General features: G+C 38.7%; 1 protein-coding gene across 5 annotated transcripts in view; it reads right to left on the bottom strand.

The window, feature by feature from the left end:
- LPAR1 (lysophosphatidic acid receptor 1) overlaps positions 1–21,646 on the bottom strand; it is a 159,071-nt gene that overhangs the window by 53,584 nt on the left and 83,841 nt on the right. For all 5 annotated transcript variants that reach the window (XM_070459299.1, XM_070459298.1, XM_070459300.1 and 2 more), the window contains one exon: positions 5,937–6,684. In XM_070459299.1, the coding sequence (XP_070315400.1) occupies positions 5,937–6,684 (748 nt within the window). The remainder of the gene's footprint in view (positions 1–5,936; positions 6,685–21,646) is intronic.

Raw genomic sequence — 21,646 nt, 5'->3', positions numbered from 1 at the left:
GAAAGAGGGCCACAGTAGTCTGGGTTGACCAGACTAGTCTCGGTTTCTGCCTGGTGTCCCAGTGTCCCAGGTAGTGCCTCTTCTCACTACCAAAAGGGTCACAGTTTGGACGAAAAATTACATGGTTACGCCTACAAGGAACTGGTGTTCTTTATCCCAGGGACTCCTTCAGCGCCTCTGATCACCTAAAGGCTGAAACTCAAACTCCTTAGTACATTATGCAGACTCTGAGTCAAAAGTCTATGCAGCATACCCACCACATGGTAATCACACCCAACAACTTCCAGTTCCCCAGAGGTGAGTTTTTGCTGAGCTTCTCCTCGACCCCCACCTTACAGGAAGACAAACTCCTCCACGTACATCACGATTGAACTCAATGCTGCCTCCTCTGGGAGCCCTCCTTTCCCTCCACTCTGCCCAGACATCAGCTAGCATGTGGGTCCGACTGCTTTTGCAACTCTTTCTTAGTCTCCTCTAAGAATGGATTGTAAAAGCAAAAATAAACAAGTAGGCCTACATCAAACTAAAAAGGAGGATTAGATTAAACTAACAAGCTTCTGCACAGCAAAGGAAACCATCAACAATACAAAAAGACAACCTACTGAATGACAGAAAGAAAAAGAAAGAAAGTGAAGTCGCTCAGTCATGTCTGACTCTGCGACCCCGTGGACTGCAGCCTTCCAGGCTCCTCCATCCATGGGATTCTCCAGGCAAGAATACTGGAGTGGGTTGCCATTTCCTTCTCCAGGGGATCTTCCTGATCCAGGGATCGAACCCGGGTCTCCCACATTGCAGGTAGACACTTAACCCTCTGAGCCACCAGGGGTGAAAACATTTTATTGAATGGTAGAAGATACTTGAAATGATAAATCTGATAAGGAGTGAATACCCAAAATATATAAAAAATACTCACACAACTCAACAACAAAGTCTGATTTAAAAGTGGGCAGAGGAGCTGAACAGACATTCTTCCAGAAGACAGACAGTCAACAGACACATAAAAAGATGTTCATCACTAATTATTAGAGAAATGCAAATCAAAACCACAGTAAGGTATTACTTCTTGCCTGTTAGAGTGACTATTACCAAACAGGAAAGAAATAACAAGTATTAGAGAAGATGTGGAGAAAAGGGAACCCTCCTACACCGTTGGTGGGAAAAGAAATTGGTACAGTCACTATGAAAAACAGTGTGGAGATTCCTCAAAAAATTAAAAGTAGAACTACCATATGATGCAGTTATCTGACTCTGGGGTGTTTATCCAAAGAATAAAAAAACACTAATTTTAAAAGATATGTGTACCTCTATGTTCAACACAGCATTATTTACATAGCTAAGATATGAAAACAATCTAAGTGCCCATCAACAGATGAATGGATAAACAAGATGTAGTATCAGACACAATGGAATACCACTCTGCTATAAAAAAGATCAAATTTTGTCATTTACAACATGGATGAACCTTGAGGGTATTATTCTAAGTGGAGTAAGCCAGAGAAAGACAAATATGATTTCACTTATTGTGGAATTAAAGTAATGGTTACTGGGGGAAGGAGTGGGGAGGAGGGTGAAATGGATAAGAGAGATCAACAGTATGGTGATAGATGGAAACTAAATTTTTGGTAGTGAGCATGCTGCAGAAATATACTGTCGTACACATGAAACTTACATAATATTATAAACAAATGTCTCAATTTTTAAAAAATGGTGTTTACCTTATTCATCTTTTTATCCCTTAGTACATATTTAACAACTCAACAATATGTTTATTGAATTAAATTGAACACAGAAGTACATAATGATTTGCTTATAGGGTATTTGCTGAATTATCTTTCATCACAGTAACAAGAAAACAACGGGCTCTCCTTGGTGTAAGGCACAGGGTACATCAGGAATAAGCAGTCGTTTGGCTTCAGTGGTGATCACTTCCAGCCAGAAGGGATCCAACTAGAAAAACAGTGTCTCTCTCTTCTTCCCCAAAGAGACAGGCTCCACCTGGATTTATTTTTGCTTTATGCTCCTCACTCTCTCTCACGATAACAATGCAAAAACCTCCACACCATAACCATTATTTTCTCTTTCCAAATCCTGGCTTCCCTCTTCTCTAATTATCCCCAACAGAAGTGTCCCCATCACAAAGAACAGAGCAAAAAAGGCAAGGACTTACAACTCAAGATAGACTGTGGTCAAATAAGGAAGAACTTGACTGCCATTCTCAACCAACTGTGGAACAGACTCAAAAGGAATTCTTGGTAAAATGTCAAGTGGGGAGAATTCAAGCCTGGGGAAAGGATAACGTGACCTCACGCTCGGACAATGAGCCTTCAAGTTAACTACACCTTGAACTAAACACTCCCTCAATCAGAAGCAGTCGGCGACTGGCGCTCCAACACCAAACAATGAAAAAGAGCCTAAGAGAGGAGAGTCATAAGCATCATCATCAGAAGAAAAAGGAGGAAAGGCATGCTCCCTGAAAGCTTTCTTCTAAGCAGGAAATATAGCACAGGCAACTAGGCAGTATCAACAGAAACAAATGGGATTACAATGTTTCAATTTACCGGTGCAGTGTTGCTCAAGCTTTATACCCCAACATAGCATGTCCCAGTAGTTGTTTGTATTACAGAGGCAGGAATAGAAGGGAGGTGAAAAACTCATGGGCTCTGGAAACAGACTGCCAGAAACATGTCCTAGTTCCTGTACTTAACCAGCTGTGTGACCTTGGGCAAATTACCTAACGTCCCTGTGCCTCAGTTTTCACATCTGGAAAATGAAGCTAACAAACAAGATAATGGTACCTGGAAAACTCTCAGGGATGCTCTTTACAAAATGTCATTTCTAAGGCAGAGTATAGCTTGGCCCATGATTTAAATGCTATGTGTGTTTTACAAATAAAACTATTAAGATCCAATACGCACTCGAGTGCACCTTATACACAACCTTGTGCTTCAAAACTGCTACTGGTATTGCCCTCATAAATCTCAAAGACCCTTTCATGTTGACCCCTATAAATCTGACTTGTTGACCAACAAATCCTTTTAACTGAAGGATAAATAACCAGTAAACATTGTTTTATTGAACTGAATATGTTTAAAACCCAGAGGTCACTCTATGACATGGTGAAATACAAACTGAAGGTTTGACACCATTAAATCAAACCATAGTCATCACCAGAATAAATGAATAAGGTAAGCATTATTTATTGGGCAGCCACTATGGTCACTTTCCAAGCTGTAGTAAATATTTGATGGGAAGGCATAAAATGTGACAGGGATGTAACCAGGCTTGGCTTCTGCCACACGACTGAACAAAATGGCATCAACTTAGTGAATTCATTCTGGCTTTTTCTGGTCCTCAGTTCTGAAGGCTCGGAAATTTGGTTTTGTCACCACACTCATTTATTTAACAGTTACTTGACAAGCACCTACTTTGCACCAGATCCTGCAAGAGGAAACGGGGAGAAAGTGGACAACACATCATTACAATCCCTGCCCAAAGTTGCAAAGTTGACAATTTGGCAGAGAAGACATATTAAAAACCCAAACGTGCACTGCAAAAATACCTGATTGTCAATAACCTAATTTACAATGAGAAGAGCTTCAAGTAGACTAGAATTTTTGTTCCTACAGACCAACTCATCTCTTAGCAATCATGACTACATAAAATTCAAACAGGGGAGTATGTTGTATGAATGGGATCCAGGCACCACATTGATAAAAAACCCCGGAATGTTTAGGGTTGTAAATTACCTATTCTGAGCCCTGCCTATTCTCACATTCTCGCCCCTTTTCTCCAAAAGTCTAAAGTCCATTTTTCAAATTTCTCCTTCCTCTACTACAATCCCATACATTATCTTGTCTCACCAAATTTCTTCACTTATCACCCTGATTGACGTTTTCCATGTTCTAAAACTTCCTCCATCACATACCTAAAGAAATAGTGCCACTTATTTCAGAGGCAGCTACATATATTCAATCTTTGTAGAGTTCACCAGTTTAACCTTAAAGGGCAGCATAGTATCTGTTACTTTCACATTAAGGGTTGGTGTGGTGGGGCAGAAGGGCCACTTGGGGCCATTGTGCCCTGAAACTGTTGCTCCATAAACCCTCAAAATAGTTCTCATTTAAACTGCAAAATCACCCAATCAGGCCCAAAAGTTAACTTTATATGAATCATTAAGCATATTATACACACTGGAAAATGCCAGGCATTATACAAAGGTCAAAATTAAAGCAAGAACTTGGCAGGTTCATAGTCCAAGTTCAGTAGTCATTTTCTGTTGGTCATTCCATGAACTATGAGCAGTACCTGAGATAATAGTAGAAAAAGTGCACGCATATGAAAAGTTTCAACCAACACTCAGATCAGCAGTAAACAGATACTTGAGTCAATACAGAAGTGAAATATCTCAAGTTATTTAATAAATAAAAAAAAAGAAAGCATCCATGGTAAATGAAGACGTGTTTCATCCCTACCATGGAGAATGTATATCTGTAGCACAGGAAAGCACAGGGCTTTTGTTGGTAATTAAACATAGATGGAAACCATTTTTGTACTTCAACTGAACTTTGTTTGATGGAAAAAGATCATTTTACATCTGAGGTGATGGGGGCCTCGGTAGGTTATGTATACTACCCACATGTGCCAGTTAGTCATAGTGTCAGGCCTTAAGTTGAGTCGACAATCCCAAGACCTGGTCTTTATCCTGAGAGCCATAATTAGGGCTCTCTTTCCCATGGCTAAAATTAACGTAGCTCCCAGCATTTCAGAGGATCCACACAATCCCAGGTTCCAGCCACTCAACCCTTCTTTACAAACTGGAACAAAGAGCAATAGAGGAACTTTCCACTGAATTTTCATGGAGAAAGATGAAAAGCTTAATATTTAAACAAATTTTAATGTGATGAAACAGCAACTTGAATACAGTCTATGGAGAAAATGTAATTCCAGAGGGTAATTATTTAAAATGCTCAGCGGATGAACTTTTAAAATAGGCCCTCTAAGTTTCAAAAGAAATGTTCTGTGTGTTTCTTCTTCATAGACATATTTCCAGGAGTCAGCACAAGGCCTGGAAGTTATAAGGTGTTCTTTAACTCTTTTCTGAATACATAAATGAATAAATATATTCCTCTGGATCACTAACCATGAATTTTTCATCCAAGAAAAATAAGTTATTTAAAGACAAAAATTATTCTAGTATACATCACATAAAAGAATAAAACTTTGTTTTTCACTTTGAAAGATGAATTAATTTTCACCACTAAAAACAGGCTCAATGGACATGAGTCTGAGCAAACTCTGGGAAATAGTGAAGGACAGGGAAGCCTGGAGTGCTGCAATTCATGGGGTCGCAAAGAGTCGGACATAACTTAGCAACTAAACAACAATTAAAAACAATTAATGGAAAAAAATAAGTTTACATAAAGATGACTGTCACAGATGGCATTAATTCTAAACCATTTTGTGCAATAAATATATAAAAATCTTGATATACTTACCTATATGCATGCAGTAGCAATGACTGAATGTGAAAGATGTCTTATTAGGAAACAGACTCATAAAAATGACTATATATGAAAGAATATTCATAAGAGACTAAAAATACTTTCTGGGAATTTGTAATAAACACACTATGGACAAAAGTTTCATAATTTGGGCTGTAATAAAACCTTTCAAAAGCAGGTATTTGTCAATACTTGATAGCCAAACTTGTTAATAAGATCTTCCCCATTATCATCATTTGTATCACATCACTAAGACATTGCTTCCCTGAGACCAATTCTGTAATTATAGGAAGACTGGGATGCTGACTTTATCATAAACATTTGCTATAAGGATGCCTTGTCCCCTGTACTTCCTGCATGTATACCTTGTGGATGTTCACACTGTTGTTTTATCACTACCATAAACTAATCTGGTTTGTTTATGATATAACTCACCAAGCACAATGACCACGGTCTTCAGAAGACTCATCATGGTATCCCGATTCCGTCGGGGTCCAGAACTATGCCGAGACATCCTCATAGTCCTCTGGCGAACATAGCCAAAGATGTGGGCGTACAGAACCACCATGACAACAAAGGTCACCAAGTTGAAGATGGCCCAGAAGACCAAGTAAGAGTCGCTGTAGAGGGGCGCCATGTTGGAGCAATTCTCAATGTCACAGATGCAGTTCCAGCCCACACTCGGTATGGCCCCCATAACAATGGCCATGGTCCAGATGACCACAATCACCACCACCACTCGCCGATTGCTCATCCGTGTGTGGAGCTGCATACGGAAGACCGTAATGTGCCTCTCAATGGCGATGGCCAGGAGGTTGGCCACGGAAGCCGTCAGGCTGGTGTCAATGAGGCCCTGGCGCAGCAGCCACGTGCTGACAGTCAGTCTCCGAGTATTGGGTCCTGTGTTGAACATTAGGTAGAAGTAGGCCAACCCAGCAAAGAAGTCCGCAGCAGCCAGATTTGCCATTAAGTAATAAATAGGAAAATGGAAGCGGCGGTTGACATAGATCGCCACCATGACCAGGAGGTTAGCCAACATGATGAAAATACAGACAGTGATTCCAAGCCCCATCACCAGCTTGCTGACTGTGTTCCATTCTGTGGCAAGATACTTTCCACTCCGGTTATAAAAGAAGGCGATGGACTCATTGTAGAAGCACTGCGGTTCATTCATGGCTGTGAACTAAAAGAGAAAGGAAGAAAGATGAGAAAAAGTGAAAAACCACAGATCCAAATTTAAAGATGTATAGATAAAGCAAGGCTTCTATGGTAAATGTGGCCCCCAAAAAGCCATAAGCAAAGAATTTGAAAATCTGACTCTATGTAATGTTCTATGATTATATTGAAACCCCAAGATTTCTTACAGTTTTACTGTCCTCAAGATTAAAGAGAGTTGGAGTTAAATAAATGACAAGGTCTGTGCTTGGTGGTTGCACATCATTGAAGTCTACTAGAAAAGCCACACGACCCAGAAATCATGCTTAAAATACATGAGACAGATGAGAATTTTGCAAGAGGGTTGCGACTGGAATATTTACCATAGTGCAATCTATTTTGACCTGTTATTTAGGGAATCTGTAAACACAGTTGGTTTATAGATAGGGTATCATTGCCCTATTATTCTGCATTTCTGTTCTCACATAGCATGTTCAATCCGTGTCAGGCATCTTGTAACGTTAAGTCCCCACAGGAACTATCAGTGCCAACATTTCAAAGAGGTCACTATGCATCAAAGCTTCTTTGCCCAAAGCCAGCGTTTGCTGTTCAACATTCCTGTGGTCAGCACTGTCTATCCCCACAACTACTTACCCCAGAATAGCATTCATCAACGCATCTATGATGTTTGAGAACTTTTTTCTTTTTGGAGAACATAAGAAATATGTTACCTAGTGTAACCTTCAAAGAGCAGATACTGTTTGGACACTTCTCTAAAGTATATCTTTTAAAATGATAATGAGTGATTTAGTTCAGTTCAGTCACTCGGTCATGTCCAACTCTTTGCAACCCCATGAATCGCAGCACGCCAGGCCTCCCTGCCCATCACCAACCCCCGGAGTCCACCCAAACTCATGTCCATTGAGTCGGTAATGCCATCCAACCATCTCATCCTCCGTCATCCCCTTCTCCTCCTGCCCTCAATCTTTCCCAGCAACAGGGTCTTTTCAAGTGAGTCAGCTCTGCGCAACAGATGGCCAAAGTATTCGAGTTTCAGCTTCAACATCAGTCTTTCCAATGAACACCCAGGACTGATCTCCTAATGTTTTATTATGTGTTTTCATATTTTTAACATTCTCAAATGGAATATATTTGCTTATCAAATACTTCAACTCTTACTTGAATCCAAAAAGGATTGAGGAGGTTTATAACAGAGTGACATAAGCAGTCAATAAAACTATTACAACAAAATTAGAGAGTAAGAAGTAACATGAAGGAGAAACTAGAAAATTACACACCAAATCAACTTTCCTAAAGACCTAAGTTTACCTGTGACTCCTAAAATTGGAGAATATTTTTTGAAGACAGCTCACAACCAACCTTTTTATCTTGCATCGCATTTGACAAATAATCTAGCAAATACAGTTTTTTTTTAAGCAAATACAGTTTTAACCACTAGTTTTGATCAAATATTCTACTGAATATCCATGGACTGTGCATAAATGTTTACCAATCACAGAAACCTCCAAAACAGTGTGTGAGATTCTTCTTGAATGCTTAGTCTCCAACTTGTCCAGAAATCTAGGGTCTCTTTCCTCATTTATACTCAACAGACTTTAGATTATGTTTCTATAATCATCACTCTTATAGGCTGTATGATTATTTATCACTTTGTTTCTTAAAAAGATGACACTCCAGGGGAAGAGTGGGGACCTTGCCCTACACATCTTGGTATTTCATGTACCTTCCACAGAGAACCCCTTATTGGAGATCTGAGAATTTATGCTTCATTCCACTTCCAATCTTGCCATTACTCTGGGTAACTCATCTAATTTTCTAGCTTCTCAGTTTCTTGATCTCATCACTCATGCCTTTCTATAACTCAGCTGCCCACTCCCCTGATCACACCCTGAACTTGGTAATCATTCAAAACTGTCTCCCTTTGGAAATAATCAACTGACACATTCAATACTCTTTACATTTTAATTACTCTTCCCATTCTTTCCAGTTTATACATTCTAGTTACTCACTTCCCATTCTTCATAATTTCTCACTTGATCCCCAATACAGCAGTTTTTTGAAGCCATCTATTTCCTTAAGCATCCTACTTTTTCCCAGTAGATTACCTCTCTCTCTTACCCCTTTCTCTTATCCATCTCAGGTTCCATAGTGTATCATTTCAACCACTTTTTTTTTTTTTTTGCTAACACAGGAACACATTCTCTTCTTGAAGACTCTGAGGTCAGGTTTCCTTCAGAATTTAAACATTTTCTGGTTTTGTTTTTGCTTTTGACCACCAGGATGTCAGATCTTAGTCACCCAACCAAAGATGGAACTGACACCCCCTGCAGTGGAAGCACAGAGTCTCAATCACTGGATTGCCAGGGAAGTTCCCCAGAATTTGGTTTTAAGCACAATTATAGAGGACGCAATCCTTATCTGATGTAACAGCCCCATCAAAATTTAGGGCAGCACTCCATAATGATACACATTACTTTCTAAACTAAAACATGAATGTTGTGTTGTGTGCTTAGTCACTCAGTCCTGTCAGACTCTTTGAGACCCCGTGGACTGTAGTCTGCAAGGCTCCTCTCTCCATGGAATTTTCCAGGCAAGAATACTGGAGTGGGTTGCCATTTCTTACTCCAGGGGATCTTCCCAACCCAGGGATCGAACCACATCTCTTGTGTCTCCTGCATTGGCAGGTGAATTCTTTACCATTTGATCCACCTTGGAAGCCCTAAAATATGAGTATATACACTAAATTTGATAAATAAAGGTTGTTTTAAGTAGCCTCATATTGATTCATTCAGAGCAAATTTTGCCACTGAGTTAAGAAAAAAAAAATCTTCCATTTTCAGACCTTGTGAATTTTATAATTTCAAGTTAGGAAGCAGAGACCTTTACCTTTTAATTGACTTGCTCCACTGTACTTCTGCCACCATTTCTTACAATAACACCAGTCTTTGGATAAAAAAAAACTGGTTCCTGTAATGGTAAAGAACCCACCTGACACTGCAGGAGACAAAAGATGCAGGTTCAATTCCTGGGTCAGGAAGACCTCCTGGAGGAGGGCATGGCAACCCACTCCAGTATTCTTGCCTGGAGAATCCCATGGACAGAGGAGCCTGGTGGACTATAGTCCATGGGGTTGCAAACAGTCAGACATGACTGAGCAACTAACACTACTCCATACTTATGCCAAGGATTCTGAGAAATGTTAGAGGAAATCTAAAATACCTGGCAGGCTTCCCAGATAGCTCAGTTGGTAAAGAATCCGCCTGCAATGCAAGAGACCCTGTTTCTATTCCTGGGTTGGCAAGACCCACTGCAGAATGGATAGGCTACCCACCCCAGTATTCCTGAGCTTCCCTTGTGGCTCAGGTGGTAAAGAATCAGCCTCAGTTGAGACTTTAATGCCATAAGAAATCTTATTTTCACCCTAATTATTATTCTGTGTCTTCTTCACAGTAACTATTTAAAACCTATCTATTATTCTCTCGATTCCCACCTTCCGTCTCTGCATCAGCAGTTGCCAAAAGGGGAAACTTAGAAATCAGCAGCTTGGACTCTTACCTTTAAAAGTACTACTCAAGAATCTATCCTTCCTTCTCCTTCTGTTACAATGGAAAAGGCATACCCTTTGTCTCCAAGTGTTCTGAATCCCATCCATCCCTACTATTTCCAGAACCTTGTTCTATAAATTGCTTCTTTTCTCTTCTTCAGACCTTCAATTCCCCTCCTCACTCATTCTTCTCTCCAGTGAATCTTTCTATAATCAAGCTGGTTTAATCTCTACCAAAGACAGAAAGAAAGCCTTACAATAACTTCATGTTCACTTTCAGGTTTGATGATTCTTTCCCCTTCATGGCCAATTGCTCTCTCTTACGTCTCACTGGGCATGAGATGGCTGGATGGTATCACTGACTCGATGGACATGAGTTTGACTAAACTCCGGGAGTTGGTGACGGACAGGGAGGCCTGGAGTGCTGCAGTTCATGGGGTCGCAGAGAGTCGGACACGACTGAGCGACTGACTGACTGACTGACCGTCTCACTGGACACCCACTGGTTTCTCAATTACCTGTCATATGGGTTCTCCTCCTACCCCTCCATGAAAAGCACTCTAGCCAATCCTTGAGTTTCACATAACTTCCCAAAGTCACACCAATCTGGTGGCTGGTCCAATGGAAACTCATCAGTCCTCACCATACTAACCCCTCAAAGCATTAGACACATGACTGGAAGCCTCTTTTTAAGAAAATCCTCTTTCTTTGACTCTCATGACATCATATTCTCCTGGGTGCTGATCTCTCTCTTGGGCTGGTCCTCCACAGTCATTTCCAAGGTTCCCCATCCTCTGTGCAATGTTACTATTTCCACCCTATATTCTCATTTAACACACATGTACTGATTTTTCAAAAATGTCCTCCAAGATTTCAGTTATCTTATACATCTCAAATATTCCCATGCCTAGTCATTCAGTCGTGTCCAACTCTGTGTGACCCCAAGGGCTGTAGCCTGTCAGGCTCCTCAATCCATGAGATTTTCAGGCAAGAATACTGGAATGAGCTGTCATTTCCTTTTCCAGGGGATCTCCCGACCCAGGGATCAACCCCCACATTTCCTGCATCTCTTGGATTGGCAGGCTGATTCTTTACCACTCACCCACCTGGGAAGCCCAAATATTCCCATACCTATACATTTAACCCCTATTCCTTTCCTGTGCTTTAAGCAAATATCAAACTTCTCACCGTTATCTCTATTGCATAGTCTCTGTGTTCAAAACTAAGCTCAAACTTTAAATCTTCCCCAGCTTGCTCCTCCTGTGGTCTCTATTGCTAAGGCTAGAGAACCGCTAGCTTTCCAGTGGCCTGAGTGCTAAACCTGGGAAATGCCCTTTTTCTCTCATCCTCATCATTCAGACAGTAACCATATCCTCTAAATTCTCCTTCCTCAGTATCTGTTCAACCTGTTTACTGTTCCATCCTCATGGCCACCAGCAATACTACTATACTGATTTCCTCGGTGTTCTTTCTACCTAGCACTAACCCCTTCTCTAGTGATCTTTCTAAAAGACAAAACTGCTCAACTGTTTCTCTACTGAAAATGTTTCAGTGGCTTATAAGTGCACATAAGCCAAAGATCTAAACTCTTCAACCACTTTATCAGACCTCTATTGCCTCTCCTGCCTCAACTCAAGCTATTAATGACTTCAAGCTCTCTGCTTCACCTGTTTAATGTACTGGAATCTCTTTCACCTCTGGTTCTCAGCATCACTGAGAACGGACATTTTCTGCACCAGCATCCAGAGCGTTTGTAAAACACAGCTTGATGGCCACATCCCAAGAATTTCTGATTTAGCAGAGCTGAGACGCAGCCCAGGTGATACTGATGCTGCTAGCCTAAGGAACACACTTTGAGTACTACTGGCCTAGAACAATCTTTCCCCCATTTTCACCTTATACTCATTCTTCATGTACCAGTTGAATACTATTTTTTCTAGTTGTTCTCCCAAGATCTTTCCATGTTTCAGCAACGTGCTTCCTCCACAGTTCCCTGCATGATACCTATAACAACACACAACGTACAATAATAGCTTAATTATCTATTGACATGTCCCCACACTGGACCAAATATTATGAGGGCAGAGGGTCTAGCTTTCTTGTTAACTGTTGTATAGCATCCAACTATTAGACTAGATGCTAAATGTATACTGATTCCTTCTAAAGCTAATTCCAAAAATGTTTACACTTCATGCGTTTCCTTTCTGCAAAGGATATTTTTTAAAATGTAAATATAAATGTTGTATTTCACAGCATTCCAACTTCTGAATGCCAACTGCCAACAAAGTCAAGCAGTGATATGTACAGCTTCATTGCTTTTCTCACAGAAAAACTGTATCAATAATTACAATACAAAGTATAAATTGTCTTTTTAAGGCACAGTACACTAAGATGAATAAAACTGACAAATTTCTTCTAAGGGATTCCAGTGTTTACTCAGCAAATGGCATGTGATCTGTTTTATGCCATCTCTTATCTCTTAAAAATTGAGTAGTGATACCATAAAAAGCATACCATATTTAATACGTTACATGACTTTTTTGAACTTTGGTTTTATCATGTTAAATCAGAAAATTGGACTAAATTATACATAAGGTCTATTTCAGATTTAAAATTCTATACTAAGAATATTTTGGGTAAGAACTCAATATTTAATAAAATCACCAGCTAAATATTAAAGCAGTAGAAAAGGTAGATAACTCCTGTGGGGAAGGAAATGGCAACCCACTCCAGTACTCTTGCCTGGAGAATCCCATGAACAGAAGAGCCTGGACGGCTATAATCCACAGGGTCACAAAGAATCAATATGACTGAAGCAACTTAGCACAGATAATGCCAGAGGGGAAAAATATTGGAATTTTAGCTAAATTTAGTACAACAGAACTGAACTGAAAGAAGCATTAAATCTTTTCTCCTATCATCTACAAAAATCAGCAGATCTAGAAAATAAGTGAAAGAGACTTTGGTAGCATCTTCAATGGTATTCAGAAGGGTAGTGTGAAAGTACTTTACTTTTTCAGGACCTGATGGATTTAGGCAAAAACCCATATCAAGCTCTGGGAGTATCCAATTCAACTATGACTGGGTGGACTATAAGCCATTAAGGTAGTCATGGTTATAAGGATAAAGCAAACAGGAAAAAATTTAGCAAACACAATGGGGAGAAAGCAACTCAGAGGAGATGGCCATCCTGAAGAATAACACAGAATGCCTCCCCTTGAAGCACATATATGAAAAAGGGGGGGGGGGGCAGAGGGAGAAGGGATTAAATGCCAGGATTTGTATTTCTAATTTTTATTCTCAAAGTGCTTTGTTAGGATACAACCACTGAAAATAGAGAAAGTCATTGTAAAGACAGAAAAAAAATATTCCAGAAAAAACTCCATAGAGATTATATTAGCTTCCTATTGCTAACATAACAAATTGCCACAAATTTAGTAGCTTCAAGAGACAAATTTATTATCTTACAGTCCTGAAGGTCAGAAGTCCAAAGTGGGTCTCACTGGGCTAAATCAAGGTGTTGGCAAGACTGTGTTCCTTTCCAGAGGCTCTAGAGAATTTTTCATGTCTTTTCCAATTTGCAGAGATGGCCCACATTATCTCCTGGCCCCACTCCAGCTTCAAAGCCAACAATGACCAGTCAAGTCAGGCCCTTCTCACACTGACATTATTCTAATACTGATTCTTCTTTCTCCATCTTCCACATTTAAAGATCCTTGTCCACCCAGAAAACCTAGGATAATCTCCCCAACACAAAATATGGAACTTCATCACATATGAAAAGTCCCCTTTGCCAGGTAAAGTAGCGTATTCACTGGTTCTGGAATTAAGTACACAGTGGACATCATAAGAACTCCATCAGTGTGGCCACCAAAGAGATGAAAAGCCATTTCTGAATTAAAAGCAGTAATTCAGGCGGTGAAGTATAAAAATTTCAGAAAACTGAAATGACAAGCGGAAAACATACTTAGGAAAGTTACTCAGTGCTCAGAGAAGGAGGTCTGAGAAAACAGTAAAAGGAAAGAAGGCACATACAGGGAAAAATTCCTACCATTACTCTTCCAACTAAGACCAGGACAAAGCTTAAGTAACATAGCTTGAAGCACAGGAAAAGTTACTGCTTAAAAAGAAAGACCTCAAGTTACTGATGTAAGTTTACATAAACTATAAAGGATTTAATTAAAATCAACTAAAATTCAGATATAGCTAGGTTAGATTTTGGAATCTCAGGGTTAAAATTCTAAAAACACAAAAAGTAAATAAAAAGCAAACAAATATTGACACAAAGAGAGAAAATACAGTATTTTCAAACTTCTGCTGTAGAATTCCAAAGGACAGAATACAACCAATCAAAATCTCCATTATTCAATTTCAATTTGGAAAAAAAAACCTCCATTATATGGAGACAGTGTTTGAGAGCCATAAAGTCTACAACCAACTATACTTAAACTCTCATAAGGGGATAATAAAGAACAGTCCCAAGATGTGGGAGCTCAGAACGATCATCATATACATTTCCTTCCTAAAGAAAATATAAATGCAAGTAAGCCATGAAAAAAATAAAAATAAAAACCACAATAGAATAAAAAGACTAGCAGCACAAATTAAAAATACACAAAACATAACTGAGTCTAAGTAACTGCTCTTTATATGGTTATAAAACAAAGCACATATCAAAAATAACTTGAATGTATACTTATTGTGAAAACAATAATAATCTGGAATTAAAATCACTGTATTGATAATAAAAGAGAAAAACCATTTAACACTAAAATATCAATAAATATACATGTATATATAGTGAGCACATAAGAATGATTGTGTTCATAATGAATGTTTTCATAATAAAAATGACAGCACTGCCCCCAAAATCATTGCATTGATAAGGCTTAAAAATGGGGGAAGAGAAGTATGTAAACATCTGTTTTATTACTGAGGCACAAATCAAAGCATACTAAGTTGTAACAATAATTTTCAAAAATAAGTTTAAATATGATTCAAAAACCACCAAATTGAGTAGTTAACATACTAAAAATAGGATGACAACTTTTCATATTACTGGTGAAAACAGAGAAAAACAGGGGGGAAACAAACTATGTAAAGAATGACAATTTTGTGAAATTTACATATTTGTGAAATTTGTATATATAAAACTATAAATGATTTCCCTTTCTTCTTTCCAAAAGTAATATGTGTTGCAAGAAGTTAGGGGAAAACAAGAATATAATCAAACAAAACTCAAATACTTTTTAAAGTTCATTATTCCAAAATCTCAATCACTATAATTAGAAATTTCTCTGTAGTGAGTTACAGAATTCCACCCTGCCCAAGAAACAAAGACATAAATAAGATAGAATGATTCCAAAAATAAACTGTCCTCAAAGCTAAAAAGAGAAGTCCACATTCATGCCCTTTTCGCATCTACCAATTACATCACAGGATGATCGGGTGGAGGGAGGAGGCCTCACTGGCTCTCTACAGAACAGATGTTCCCAATCTCAGAAATTTACCTCACCCTATCATGTGATCTCAAAAGAAGTCATAACAAATCTGCCAAGCCTGAGCTCTGAAGAGGCACAGAGGGTATTCATCTTCATCAGGCACTTCATTTGTTCATTGGCACATTCACAGACATTACTGGAATGCCAGGTACAGGCAAGGCACTGCGCTGGGCTATGCCTTCCAGGGGTACCAAAATGATACACCTGGGTGCCTGCTGTGGGCTGCTCCCATTCCATCCAATGTGGTCTTTAATCTCTTGAAAGACAGCTACATCTTCATTAGCCAAGTGAAGGGAATGCTTAGCACAGCTCGCAGACTGGTTATTAAGTCTATATGATTTACTAAGTATTTAGATAAGAATGTAAATATGCACTCTGACAGACTAAAAAGAGATTTTAATCTATGCAGAATAAAGGACCAGTTAATAAGACCTAAATCAAGCCAGTTTGGTTTCCCACTTCGGTTAAAGTAAAAAAATGGAGTGGGTGAGGACTTCTTCCTGATTCTGATGCTCACCAGCTAATCTGGTCTCCAGTAAAGTCTCACAACATCTCTAAGTGTCGATTTCTCATTTGTAACATGAGACATCTCTAGTGGAAGTGTTAGTTGCTCAGTCGTGTCCCACTCTTTGCGATTGCATGGACTGTAGCCCACCAGGCTCCTCTGTTCATGGGATTCTCCAGGCAAGAATGCGGGGTTGGGTAGCCACTTCCTTCTCCAGGGGATCTTCGCAACCCAGGGATCAAACTCAGGTTTCCCACATTGCAGGTGGATTCCTTACTGTCTAAGCCACCAAGGAAGCCATGAATACTGGAGTGGGTAGCCTATCCCTACTCCAGGTATCTACCTGACCCAGGAATCAAACCAGGGTCTCCTGCATTGCAGGCAGATACTTTACCAGCTGAGCTACCAGGGAATTCAATTCTAGTTCTTAAAGCTAAAATACTCAGACTTTCCACACATTTCCTACCTCATTCGCTTCCGCCCACAAAAAAAGATTGAAAAGGGACAGCACAGAATTTAATAAATATCATTAAGCCTCTATTTACAATAAAAATATTTCTCACACTTTTTAGAGCCTCAAATGAGAAACAATAAAAAGAAAAAAACGAATGATCCACCACTAGAATCAGAAAACAAGCCACAAAATAATGCTGATGCAAACCAAAAATGTTTTAAGTTAGAAAGTTATATTCCAAGTAGTTGAAGAACATGCAATTACTTGATGTTTTTAAAGTTTATCTGAAAAAGTATATAAAATGCTACCTCTTATATGGTAAAAATGTATGCGAATATGATGTACAGACATGTAAAAAAGAAAACTATGGAAAACAAACAGTAAATCAATGAAAACACTGTGTATCTGTTATTCCCTGTGACAGGCTGTGTGTGACATCATATTAGCTGAATTTTCAGAGAGAATTTTGAGTCAGGCCCAAGAGGAAGAAATGGAAAAAAACAAACAAGACAAAAAACCAAAACAAACACTACGACATGCTAGAGAAAAATATAAGTAGTGTTTTAGATGCGCTGCTGAGCTCTGAGGGGACAGCAGACTGAGGTGATAGGATGCCCTGGTAGCAGACTGTCAACATTATGGAGACAAGGCATTAAATATTACTAGGAAAAAGATGAGCCCTTGGCCTTAACTGAGGCAGTGACTTAGAACTGAGACCAAGAGCTAAGCTAGGAGTCTTGAAGATCTCCCTATCAGTAAAAGAGTGAACCAGAAAACACAATCTACTTACGTGCACTGGGGAAAACAATTAAGTTTGTCTGTCTCACTTAAGCTCCTGGTTGGGAAATAAATAAATTAAAAGACTCCCTTCAGAAATTAAGACCCCGAGTCTATAAATCACACACAGATGGGCTTTGAAGTTAGACCTGTTGCCAAGTCTGAGAATCCACAGAAGGAGAAATTAACAAAAGCCACAGCCCTTAAGCTTGTGATATCTCCACCCACCCTCCAAACTCCACATCCATGTGCCTAGCAAGCATCAGACCACTCCAGACGGTCAGACATCAATACAGCCACACAGGATTCTCTCTGGTCAGCCCCACTGATGAATTCATCACCCCAAAGAATAAAAACACACAAGAAGGATACCAGCAGAACAGTACACAGCAGGATCGGATCTAAGAATATCAGACTAAAGACAAAACTGAACCGATTGAGTTTTTGCATTCTCCCTTCTCCACTTCAAATGGTTCCAGTTACATTTCCATTTCTATTCTTTAATGCTTATTTTTAATATGAAAATGCATGCTGAACATGCACACTTGACGTCTACAGGTAATCCTCTTCCCTTGGTAAGCACTCAGTCCAATGCCTCCAGCTCCCTGTGGTTCAGCATTACTTCCATTTGTTTTGAAACCTACCTAAAATTACTTGATATTACATTCTCAGTTTATTTGGTTACCTTTGTAAGATGCCAGCACACCCATGTTATGAGCACAAAAGGAAGATAGTGAAATAAATTGTCAGCCAGTATTATTTGAGAACAAAAATAAAAAGTTCCTAAATAAAATAATTATCTATATTTATATATCTAGATCTATATAGGAAAAGAGAGAGATGTGACTAAACAGAGTTTATTCCAGAATGCAAAGATGATTTAACATTTAAAAAATCTGGTAATAGAAATCATGACGTGAACAAACTCAAGGAAAGAAAAAAGGCCAATGATCATCTCATTAGACATGCAAATATGTGTTTGGTAAATTTAAATAACTTCCATGATAATGTGCCAATCTAGGGTTAGAAGGAAATTTCCTTAACTTGGTAAAATGTATATGTATGGCAACTGTCATATTTGATGGAAATATTAATATCCCCTTTTAAGAAACAAAGCTGATTCAATCACCAATTGCCTTTAGCATGTATTAGTGATTATAGCCAAAATAAGAAAAAAAAGAACTGAAAAAGAAAAACTTAACTCTTTATCACAAATGATTAATTATTTACATATAAAAAACAAGATGATCTATAAACTGTATTAACAGAGTTTAGCAAATTTGCTGAGTTAAATATCAAGCCACATGAATTAACTGTGTTCATATAGAAATATCAGAAAAATATTTTAAATTATTATTTCAAGGACAACACATAATAAAAAAAGATTTACTGATTCTAGGAATAAGTGTAAACATTCGAAAGCTTACAAGGAAACCTAAATAATTGAAGAGATAGCATTTCATGGGCAGAGAAAGATGATAAGATGTCAGTTTTCCAAAACAGTAATATATAAATTCAGTGCAATAAAATGAAAATACCAAAGGGTTTTTCATGAAGCTTGACAGACTCTCTGAATACTGTTGCAGAAGTACAAAACAGCCAGAGTACGCAAGATAATTTGGAAGTCAAAGAACTAGATGCCCTATGGAAAACCATATTTTATTTCAAAGTGATAGTAGTTAAGACATGATACTGGCACAGAAAAACAACCAACCAACAACATAAGGAACCAGAAACACACACGTTCATGGTGACTTGATACAAGAGACATGGCTTTACCTACAAATGGGGAAAACATCATTAACTGTTCATCTGTATGAAAAAATAAAAGTAAAACAGACTGTCTTTTCCATATCATACACAGAAATCAATTTCAGGTGATATAAAGACATGTGTAAAAAAGGAAATAAAAAATATATTTATAATTTGCAACTAGGGGGATTTTCCTAAACAAGACCAAAACATTGACAAAATTCAAAACTTCCATGCAGCAAAAGACTTTATAATCAATGAAAAGAAAAGTTAAAGAATAGTAAAATTTTGGCAATGTGCATAATAAAGGTTTAGTTCACAAATCAAAATAGAAAAGCCAAATAATACAACAGCAAAATAGGCAAATATGGGGACAGGCAATTCATTAAAGAGGAGAACTAAATGGCCAATCATCACATGAAAAGATAATTATTTTCCAGGGAATCAGAGATAATTAAATAAAAACTGCAGTCAGATCCAATTAACCAACGATTCCATCGGGTGGTTAAAATTTAACAAGTCTGAAGATATCAAGAGTTGAAGAAGACTGCCATACAGTTATTGTGGGAATAAAAGTTTAGTACAACAGCTTTGCAAAACAGTTTGGCAAAAACCTCTTAAATTAGATACATTCATACACATGATTGTATGACTCTAATCCTAGAAAACCTCACACATGTGCCTGAGGAGACATACTCAAGAATTTTCATTGCTACTCTTTTCTAATATCAAAATAACAGAAGTAACATAAATATTCATCAAATGGAGAATGGACAAATTGTGAAATAACCAGAAAGATATGCTATAAAGCAGCCAAAACGAACAAAGTATAGCTTTACACATGCTGATGACTAAAGCAACTTGCAAAGTATACATGCACTACGTCACTCTTAGAAATGTCAAAAAAAAAAAAAAACCTTACAGAAAATACTATACATAGTTTAAACATTTTCCTCACATATGTATACATCACAAATACATGGGAGGAAATAATAAGTATGAATTTATGCTATAAGCCATGGGGGAGGTTAATAGAATTGGGAAAGAGTATAAGGGGCTCAACTTTATCTATAATGGCTCATTTGTTTATTTATTAAAGTACAAAATACTTTCTGCAGTTCAGTTCAGCCGCTCACTCATGTCCATGTCATGTCTTTGCAACTGCGTGGACTGCAGAACACCAGGCCTCCCTGTCCATCACCAACTCTCGGAGCTTGCTCAAACACTCACGTCCACTGAGTCGCTGATGCCATCCAACCATCTCAGCCTCTGTCATCCCCTTCTCCTCCTGCCCTCAATCTTTCCCAGCTTCAGGGTCTTTTCAAGTGAGTCAGCTCTTTGCATCAGGTGGCCAAAGTACTGGAGTTTCAGCTTCTGCATCAGTCCTTCCAATGAATATTCAGGATTGATTTCCTTCAGGATGAACTGGTTGGATCTCCTTGCAGTCCAAGGGACTCTCAAGAGTCTTCTCCAACACCACAGTTCAAAAGCTTCAATTCTTTGGTGCTCACCTTTCTTTATGGTCCAACTCTCACATCCACACGTGGCTACTAGAAAAACCATAGCCTTAACTAGACGGACCTTTGTTGGCAAAGTAATGTCTCTGCTTTTTAATATGCTGTCTAGGTTGGTCATAACTTTCCTTCCAAGGAGTAAGCATCTTTTAATTTCATGGCTGCAGTCACTATCTGCAGTGATTTTGAAGCCCAAGAAGATAACGTCTGTCACTGTTTCCACCGTTTCCTCATCTCTTTGCCATGAAGTGATGGGACCCCATGCCATGATCTTAGTTTTCTGAATGTTGAGCTTTAAGCCAACTTTTTCACTCTCTTCTTTCACTTTCATCAAGAGGATTTTTAGTTCTTCATCACTTTCTGCCATGAGGGTGGTGTCGTCTGCATATCTGAGGTTATTGTTATTTCTCCCGGCAATCTTGATTCCAGCTTGTGCTTCATCCAGCCCAGCATTTCTCATGGTGCACTCTGCATATAAGTTAAATAAGCAGGGTGACAATTACAGCCTTGAGGTACACCTTTTCCTATTTGGAATCAGTCTGTTGTTCCATGTCCAGTTCTAACTGTTTCTTCCTGACCTGCATACAGATATCTCAAGAGGCAGGTCAGGTGGTCTGGTATTCCCATCTCTTTCAGAATTTTCCCCAGTTGATTGCAATCCACACAGTCAAAGGCTTTGGCATAGTCAATACAGCAGAAATAGATGTTTTTCTGGAACTCTCTTGCTTTTTCAACAATCCAAAAGATGTTGGCAATTTGATCTTTGGTTCCTCTGCCTTTTCTGAAACCAGTTTGAATATCTGTGAAGTTCACAGTTCATGTATTGTTGAAGCCTGGCTTGGAGAATTTTGAGCATTACTTTGCTAGTGTGTGAGATGAATGCAATTGTGCAGTAGTTTGAGCATTCTTTGGCATTGCCTTT

Source organism: Odocoileus virginianus, chromosome 31 (genome assembly GCF_023699985.2).
Source record: "Odocoileus virginianus isolate 20LAN1187 ecotype Illinois chromosome 31, Ovbor_1.2, whole genome shotgun sequence".
In the NCBI taxonomy this organism is placed as follows: Eukaryota; Metazoa; Chordata; class Mammalia; order Artiodactyla; family Cervidae; genus Odocoileus; species Odocoileus virginianus.
Note: the sequence above shows the minus strand (reverse complement) of the source record. Positions and strands in the feature narration are given on the sequence as shown.